The sequence below is a fragment of the Abramis brama genome (assembly GCF_963993115.1).
Source record: "Abramis brama genome assembly, chromosome: 12".
NCBI classification, from domain to species: Eukaryota; Metazoa; Chordata; class Actinopteri; order Cypriniformes; family Leuciscidae; genus Abramis; species Abramis brama.
The window spans coordinates 763,252-773,861 of NC_139974.1; the positions used below are offsets into that span (position 1 = coordinate 763,252).

General features: G+C 40.1%; 1 protein-coding gene across 1 annotated transcript in view; it reads right to left on the reverse strand.

The window, feature by feature from the left end:
- Positions 1–4,752: 4,752 nt before the first annotated feature.
- Positions 4,753–10,610, reverse strand: part of golph3l (golgi phosphoprotein 3-like) — a 10,441-nt gene continuing 4,583 nt past the window's right edge. Inside the window, exons 4-5 of the mRNA XM_084131689.1 lie at positions 8,913–9,027; positions 4,753–6,105 (exon numbers count right to left, since the gene is read on the reverse strand). Coding sequence (XP_083987815.1) covers positions 5,672–6,105; positions 8,913–9,027 — 549 coding nt within the window. The 3' untranslated portion in view covers positions 4,753–5,671. The remainder of the gene's footprint in view (positions 6,106–8,912; positions 9,028–10,610) is intronic.

Below are 10,610 nucleotides of genomic sequence, written 5' to 3' on the forward strand. Positions count from 1 at the left end.
TAGCAAAACAATGGCAGAGAAAGAGCAATCAAAATTCACATTACCGGCATGCAGTTAGTGAAGGCAAACAAGGCAAAAAAAAGAAGACAGTACAAGAAAAGGTAATGAACAAAAAGTCTTTGGATAAACAAAGAAATAAAACGCGTGTCAATATCGGCGTAGCTTTCCAGCGACCACCCCGTCCTCAGCCTCTACTTCCTCGGACCCTAGTTGCACGCCACGGCCTCTTGCACGACCTCCTCTGCTTCGCCCTAAAATTATTTTTATTTTACAAAAGGACATTTTACAAACCTACATTTTGCGCATGTGCTCCTGCATGCACTTTTCCAGTCACAACACAGCAATCAAAGGAGGACGCGCTGAAAACTGTAATGCTGTTCTCTTCCTTCGAATGTTTGAGTTGCAGAGGAATTTGTGACTGTTTCAGCTGTTCAACCACATCAAAGTTTCGTAATTAGTAAGTCCGTGCTTTTTCTCTTTTTGTTCTTATGTGCTGAAGGGCTGCTGTGCCTTGGTGAAACGGTGTTTGTACGTGAAGAGCTCTTTTCCAAAACGCCATAAACCTAAAAAGCTGCCTCAAAGAACCAGCAAAAGTAATGATTATGAATGTGTAAAATATTGCAATAAGACATTTTAATTGTTTATTAATTTCTGTGTCGGCTGCAAAGATGAAGTTGACGATATTTGACTCGCGATCTTCGCAGTAGGCTAGTGAACGCATGCACCGGAGAAATGCACATTTAGGCTACATAGTTTTATTTTGTTTTGGATGGTTTTCTTTAGAACCAGATTTCTGTAAATATATTCCACATTTTTTAGGCCTGTGAGGCGAGGCTACGGTTCGGTTCACGATGATATAATCTCCAGTTCAAGCACCTTATGTTGTGATTGATAGCCTATATTTACTTTATGTATTTAATGCAGGAATGAAAATATTAATGAATTAATGAAAAAAAAATATATTAAAATTAAGATACAATTAATACAAAACGAAATTCGTTTTAAAGAAAGGCTTTGTGCTTTCTGTTTTGAGGTCTCTGTTAAAGTTTGAAAGTCTCAGTGCAGCTTTCAGAGCGCTCGCGTCCATAATGGAGAACTGTCAAGTAATATTGTTTTTTCCTCATAAATGCAAACACGAAAAATAAAAGACAAAAACTTTTTTAAAAAGACAAACCATAAATTTAGAAAAAAAAAAAAAAAAAGATGGATTTATAGCGTTTTGGGGGAAAAATGAATGGATTTATACCGTTTTGAAAATGTTAATTTTTTTTTACTTTGAATTGATCATCAACAATATTGTTGTTTGATTTAATAATCACTGTTGCAAGAAGTGCCTAGTTAAGTTTTTTTTTTTTTTTTTTTTTTTTTGTAAGTGGAAAAAGTAGGGGGTGCCACAGATTCTGTTTAGTTAGCTCCTTTATTGTTTTTTCTATAGCCTAGAATAATATAGGTCAAATGCAGCAAGTCAAAAGACCAACTGGACCTTCTTTGCCAGTTTGCTCACATTTCTTTGAAGGATGGCAAAAATATCGCCTGAATATCTATATCTAGATATTGGAAAAAAATATCGAGATATTCATTTTTGTCAATATCTCCCACCCCTACATGCAGAACACCATATATGTTATGAATCTTACACGAAATTCATCTTCATCATAATATAACTGATGGTAATGTAAAAAAGTGTATCAATGCAACCTGTTTTTAGCTTATATAACTAGCTCGTTAGCGAATCAAAAAATATATATTTTAAATTTACCAATATCAATATGCTAGCTTGATAGTGAGTACTAAAATACATCTTATTTGTTTATATTCATAAGCAATTAGCGTTAGATTTTTTTATTACATGTGATTCTGACATGATGTCACTACATGCACTGTGCTCCTTCCTCTCTGCTTGTCTCAGGTAAATAATGCGTCTTCAGCTCAGCGGTTGGAGTCGCGCGTTCATGTGTTTTGGGGGCGTGGCTTTGGAAGGAGCCCAGAAGGGAGGGGGTGGGAGTGAATGGAAATAATGAACTGTCTTTAAAACAGTCCTGAGAGGTCTACAGACACTCGATTTTTATACTTTCTTTTTCAGAGTACTTACATTTTAATTATGTATTGATATGTACATAAAGTTTAAACAAATTTGAAAAAGAAGTTTTTTAGACCATTCCTACCTACCCTGCCTTTACATGATTGTATTTGTCTTAATGAAAACGTTCAAGTGCAGAAAGAGCCCGAGAAATATGATTATAGCTCATATGAGTGTCCATCACGTGATCATGTGGTTCTGCTGTTCTTCTTCTGTAATGTAGAGCCTGAGCGATGAATCCCTTCGTTTCTGCATGAACAGCTTCACACCAGGACTAAATCATGCTCTGCATATACTTCAGATATCGAGCATTTCTGCTGCCCTGTTAAAAGTTCAGAGATCAAAGGGATAATAGCACATTTTATAACCATATGACCTTTGACCCCAGAGATGATCCTGCAGGAACTTTCAGCTGAGTGAGTAAAGTGAACAAAACAACATAATATATAATAATATACTGTAATTAATATAATATATAAAACAATATAATATAGAATATTATCATATAAAACAATATAATATATAACATAATATAGAGTAAAAAAACATAATATATATTTATAATATAATATATATATTAAAAAAAAGAACAAAAAAACATTCTGGAAAAAATATAAACATTTTATTCAATTCAACAATCAATGGACTGACAGAGAAACAGCCATAATTTATTATTATATTTGAATATTACGCATACACACATGCTGATTAACAGAGACGCTGCTTATTAAACATTAAACTACTGAACATCAAGACCTTCATAACTCACAATAATCAAGTTATTTCCCCACAGCTTCTTCCCTTCGCTATTATATATTCATAACGACTGACAGCATTTCAGACTCATAACTGAACATGAATGATGAAAGCATGAGCCGTCTCTGTCGTCTCGTGTAAAATTACGCTAAATTAACATCGAGTGTCTGTAAACGCTGATTTTGTTCCATCCCAGAAATATCAAAAATCATTCATATTATAAACATCCAAAATAACACAAATAAAATAACAGCAATAATTGTATTAATCATATTCAATTCTATGCACTAACAATTCTAATATATTAACACATTTATTTACAAATATTTTTTTGCCTTTTCCCGCATTTGAGCGCAACCGTTCCCGCGTGATTTTCACCAGATGACGAGAAATAATAATAATTCATAAAACACCAACAAGATATTCCTGAGAGACAGGAAATGACATCACTAGACCAGAACGTGTATCTGTGGGAAGATTCCTGATATCCTCTCTACAGCGCGCACACACACACACACACACACCTGTCGGGTTCAGAGACTGCAAAGAAAAACTACTAAATAAAGACATTTAAAATGAAGTTGCTAGTATAATCTGTCTGTAATAACTGGGTATAATTCAGTAAATCAGTGATCAGATCATGTGACGGCCTGTGTTTCTCAGGACTGATGATCATCGACATGAAACTTAAAATTGTGACGGTCATGATTATATTTAAAAAGTTGAAATTGACTCATAATTTTGAGATAGAATGTCCAAATTTTGACTCATAACTTTATTTTTTATCTCAAAATTTCAACTTTTTAAATATAATCATGACCGTCACAATTTTAAGTTTCTGTCATAATTGCGAATTTTTTATCTCATAATTATGAGTCTTTAATGACAATTTGGATTTTAATCTCATAATTTAATATTTTCATCCCATAACTGTCTTACACAATTTAGATTTTCTATCTCAAAGTTATGACTTTTTAACTATATTACTTTTTAAATATAATCATGACTTTGTCATAATTGAGACTTTTTAATCTCATAATTATGACTCTTTATGATAATGACATCATGGCGGATGTAGTTTCCATCATCAAGATTACACTCATACACACACACTCAAAATAAGTACCGACTCAAAAGAGTGTGTGATTTAGGACGTAGCCATTGACACACACTGAGAGGAAGAGAGTCACATGCAGCAACACATGATGAGGAAGTGATGTCACATGATGAGGAAGTGATGTCACATGATGAGGAAGTGATGTCACAGATTGTTACATACATTACCACATGAAACACACTCACCCTAGACAGGGTTCAGGCTTGAGCTCATTCTGTTCAGTGTATGAACTAATATTTACACACTTCTGATATTAAACATGTATTCGTACATCATGAGATTGACATTAATCAAGTACTGATCATTATTAGTTCATGACAACTAATGCAGTTAAATTACGTAAACAAATAAAACCTCATTGTAAAGTGTTACCAGTGTCATTGACATACCATTATATTTTTATTAATTTTATATTAAAAGTTTCAGTAATAATTATTATTTTTTTTAAGCTTTGAATTTATTTCAGTTGTAGTTATTTTAGCACTTCAAGTTAAACTACACACACATGAGAAATGTTGGCAACTATCTGAAATAAAATAAGTTTGTTTTTATTAGTGCTGGGCAACGATTAATCGCATCCAAAATAAAAGTTTCTATAATATGTGTGTGTGTACTCTGTATAATTATTTTGTGTGTATATATATATATATATAAATAAATAAAATAAATACACACACATGCATGTATACATTTAAGAAAAATGTGTTATATATAAAATATTTATATGTAATATAAATTATGTATAAATATACATACAGTATACAAATATTTCTTAAATATATACATGCATGTGTGCATTTATATATACAAAATTATTATACACAGTACAGATATATTATGGAAACACAAACTTTTATTCTGGATGCGATTAAACGAGATTAATCATTGCACTAGTTTTGTTAATGTTAAGCGGATGCTTTAGGGCATTAGTTGCAGTGACGGTCAGGAGCTGCTGCACGAGCTCGAGTTTCGGCCACAGACTGTACATAAACATGGGCGTAGTGTGTGTGACGTCACCCGTGGGTTTACGAAGAGCGTTTTTAAAAGTGGGCGGAGCCGGCCGTCGCCATCTTGGCAGCGTCACTCCCGGATAAACGTGAATGTGCAGCGAGGCGGATTAGCTGAGGTGACGCTAACAGACAGCAGACAAACGGCTAGCAGTGACATCAGCGGCAATCCACCTGTCACTCAAGTGGCCACGCCCTTAATTATGCAGAATTTTAAGACTTAATATAATTTAAACGGATGAGTTATACATTTTTTTTAAAAATTCATCCCCCTCACAGTCGTCATGAAGGGCAAAATTAGCTTTATAAACCAGACTGTAAACATGTTTTATTCTGCTGTAGAGTTGGGCGTTTTAGCATGCGGGTCTATGGGACTGACTCTCTTCTGCAGCCGGCCTCTAGTGGCCAGTCCATGAACTGCAGCTTAAAGGTCATTGCTCACTGAGTCCGAAATTTTCGCACGTTAAAAAATAAATACGACCTCACGTTGTGTCAATCACGTTTACACGCTGTCTCCGAAACTTTCGTCCGTCATAAAAAAAAATTCGGATCGGGTTCGATTTTCGGAAGCATTTTGAGAGGTGTTCAGTTCAGGGCCACGGAATGGCGAATACGAAAGCATACGAAACCTGCGGACTCAGTGTGCAATGACCGTAACTCACTTCATTGTTGGGTTCACGAGAGAGGCTGAAGGTCGTGGCGCTTCAGTTCTCAGGACTTGTTGAACGCGGCCAGAATGGCCCAGATCATCTCCTCGGCCGGGGTCGTGACCCTAGCGCTCTCCGTCTCCGGATCGGCCTCGATCAGGCTCCGCGAGCGCGTGGATGCTAGCTCGTAGCGCTCGTCAGGCAGCGAGGACAGGGCGTTCTCCAGCACGTCGGACACGTGCGCTAGCAGAACCAGCGCTAGCGCTCGGCGGCTCATGCGCTGCGGGTCGTTGGTCCAGCGCTCCAGAAGCGTGTGCTGCAGGCGCTGGACGAGCCGCTGCTTCTGCGCGCTGTCCGTGAGCGGGTGTGTGGTCATGTCGAACACCAGGAAGTTCTGCTTCTCCGTCGTCAGCACGCCCTTCTCCACAAGACTCTTCGCCAGACGCTCGCGCACGTTACGCATCTGATAGTGCAGCTTCAGCGGGTTCCAGGTCTCGCCTGAACACACACACACACACACACACACACACGATTACTTCGCTACCTAAATGGGGACATGTAATGGTTTTTATACTGTACAAACTGTATTTTCTATCCACTTACACTAACCCGACCCCTAAACCTACCCATCTCACACACACACACACACACACACACACACTAACACGACCCCTAAACCTACCCATCTCACACACACACACACACTAACCCGACCCCTAAACCTACCCATCTCACACACACACACACACACACACACACACTAACACGACCCCTAAACCTACCCATCTCACACACACACACACACTAACCCGACCCCTAAACCTACCCATCTCACACACACACACACACACACACACACACACACTAACCCGACCCCTAAACCTACCCATCTCACACACACACTTACACTAACCCGACCCCTAAACCTACCCATCTCACACACACACACACACACACACACACTAACCCGACCCCTAAACCTACCCATCTCACACACACACACACACACACACACACTAACACGACCCCTAAACCTACCCATCTCACACACACACACACACTAACCCGACCCCTAAACCTACCCATCTCACACACACACACACACACACACACACACACACACTAACCCGACCCCTAAACCTACCCATCTCACACACACACACACACTAACCCGACCCCTAAACCTACCCATCTCACACACACACACACACACACACACACACACTAACCCGACCACTAAACCTACTCATCACACACACACACACACACACACACACACACACTAACCCGACCCCTAAACCTACCCATCTCACACACACACACACACTAACCCGACCCCTAAACCTACCCATCTCACACACACACACACACACAGACACACAGACACACACACACACACTAACCCGACCCCTAAACCTACCCATCTCACACACACACACACACAGACACACACACACACACACTAACCCGACCCCTAAACCTACCCATCTCACACACACACACACACACACACACACACTAACCCGACCCCTAAACCTACCCATCTCACACACACACACACACACACACTAACCCGACCCCTAAACCTACCCATCTCACACACACACACACACACACACACACACACACACTAACCCGACCCCTAAACCTACCCATCTCACACACACACACACTAACCCGACCCCTAAACCTACCCATCTCTCACACACACAAACACACACACTAACCTGACCCCTAAACCTACCCATCTCACACACACACACACTAACCCGACCCCTAAACCTACCCATCTCACACACACACACACACACACACACCAACCCGACCCCTAAACCTACCCATCTCACACACACACACACTCACACACACACACACACACACACACACACACTAACCCGACCCCTAAACCTACTCATCTCACACACACACACACACTAACCCGACCCCTAAACCTACCCATCTCACGCACACACACACACACACACACACACACACACTAACCCGACCCCTAAACCTACCCATCTCACACACACACACACTCACACACACACACACACACACACACACACACACACTAACCCGACCCCTAAACCTACTCATCTCACACACACACACACACACACACACACACTAACCCGACCCCTAAACCTACCCATCTCACACACACACACACACACACTAACCCGACCCCTAAACCTACCCATCTCACACACACACACACACACACACACACACACACACACACTAACCCGACCCCTAAACCTACCCATCTCACACACACACTAACCCGACCCCTAAACCTACCCATCTCACACACACACACACACACACTAACCCGACCCCTAAACCTACCCATCTCACACACACACACACACACACACACACTAACCCGACCCCTAAACCTACCCATCTCACACACACACACACACACACACTAACCCGACCCCTAAACCTACCCATCTCACACACACACACACACACACACACACACACACTAACCCGACCCCTAAACCTACCCATCTCACACACACACACACACACACACACACACACACACTAACCCGACCCCTAAACCTACCCATCTCACACACACACACACACACACACACACACTAACCCCACCCCTAAACCTACTCATCACAGAAGACTTTCTGCATTTTTATTTCATTTTTACATTTTCAAATAAACTCATTCAGTGATTTATAAGCTTGTTTCCTCACTTTAGGTCCACAGTGACACGAGTCCCCATGAGTGTGTGTGTGTGTGTGTGTGTGTGTGTGTGTGTGTGTGTGTGTGTGTGTGTGCGCATTCAGCTCAATCTCTCATGAAGCTCGTGCCGGAGAAACACGTGATCAGCGAAAGACCCTTCCCTTCGGACCCAGACCTCTGACTCTACAGGGCTTTGGAAGTTTAAGTCCATTTACTAAAAATATTTGTTTATAAATAAGCCTATAGCCTGCGTCACATGATCATATATTCTGCCATTTAAACAGCACAGAAATCATAGAACAATTAAACCACCATTTGCTTGCATCAAGCAATTAACTCTGTTGGAATTTTTATAATTAGTATTAATATAATTGTTTCATTTAATTTATTGGCACACTTTTATATGTGAATTATATTATCTGAAAACTGAACATTTAGCGCTGTCAGGCTTTTGTCTGTGCACTGCTCTACTGTAACCACAAGATGGCGCTGTGTTCAACACTCGTGATGCTCAGGGGAAAGCCTCAGTCCCTACTTTAAGGTTCTGTTAGTGTGGTGTGTGTGTGTGTGTGTGTGTGTGTGTGTGTGTGTGTGACCTGTGAGCAGCTCGATCCAGCTGGCCACGTCCTCTGGTGGTTCTGTGTTCTTGATGTGTTTCAGCGCTTCATCCAGCAGAACATCACCGGTGGGAGCCGCCGACTTGAACAACACCTGCACAACACGCCAAACACGAAAACATGCAATAAGTCACGTAACTTCAGTAAACCTTCAACAGAGCATTAGCAATGCGTTTATAAAAGCTGTTTTTCTGCATGTGTGGCTTGTGTTCTTGTTGCAGTTGCTCTGCTCTGTCCAGCAGGGGGCGCCAGCGAGAGGAGTCTCAAACGCTTCGAACACACACACACACACACACAGCTGGCAGCAATCAGATCTCTGCTCTGTCCAGCAGGGGGCGCCAGCGAGAGGAGTCGCAGACGCAAACGCCTCCAATCAGTGAAGCATTTCGCAAAGCAAATAGTTCAATTGATTTGAAGCTTTGAAAAGCTTAATTTCTCCCATAAATGAGGCAAACAGGGTCCGGAGGAGCAGTTATGACACACACACACACACACACACACACACACAGCTGGCAGCAATCAGGGATGATGAGTCTGGACAGTGCATTCTGGGAAATGTAGTCCATGTTGATGTGGCTATAGAGGAGTGCCCTCTGGTGGAGATCAAAGGCACTCCAGCTGGGGAATTTATTTATTTATTTAATATTTATTATTGAACACCATATCCACAACAAAAGCTATTTTCATGTCTAATTACAATAAATGATAATAATAAAACCTTAATAAATAAATTAAAGGATGTAGAGTTACTTTATTTTTTTATAAAATGGCAATCAAAATATTTAGCAATTATATATTTGATAGAAAATCTAGAATTTTGCCATTTTTAAAAATTAATTTCATTTTTATGAAATTTCCCGTGTTAAACTGTATTCTCATATCATCTAAATCAGGATATTTCAATAACAATTATTACCACATACTGGCAGTTCTTTATCTTTTAATAAATAAATAAATACACACGGGTGATTCCTGAGTGACCGGTTCATTCATTACATTTCATTAGCAAGTATTTTGACCAAAAAATATCAGATTTAATTTCATGGCAGGTTTTCAGAAGATTAAATAAGGAAATGTTTGAAATGTAATTTCCGAGTAAGACTGTAGTCTCATATAATCTAAAGTAAATAAGGAAACGTGCCAGTGTTTTAATCCTCGGGCGAGAGATCAGGCGTTATGGGTGTGAATGAGCCGGTCGAGCAGGTTCAGATCATCACTCGTTTTATGAGGAATCCTCGCACACACCCGTCTGCATTCAGAGATAAGGTGTGTTCACGTGTGTGTTTAAGCACAGGGACATTTGCATCTGTGTTTCCGCTGAACAATCAGATGCAGATTACTCTAGATTACAGAACATCACTGAAGGAATCCAGAGCTGTTCTACTGGTCGAAAGATGGAAATAATTACGTTTCTTTTAATGTTTTCCACCAAAATCTGAAGCGGCGTGACTGTTTCACTGATAATAATAATCATAAATGTTTCTTGAGCATCAAATCATCATATTAGAGTGAGGCAAACAAGTTTCACACTGAAGCTAAAACATTTAGAGATGGGGTTTGGATCTTCTGACTCATGCTAGCAAACAGGACTTCCAACATGTTACACATAGTAACAGTGAATAGCTAAATGCTAATATCAATTAGCTTAGGGTTAAAACCATAGATATCATATATAAA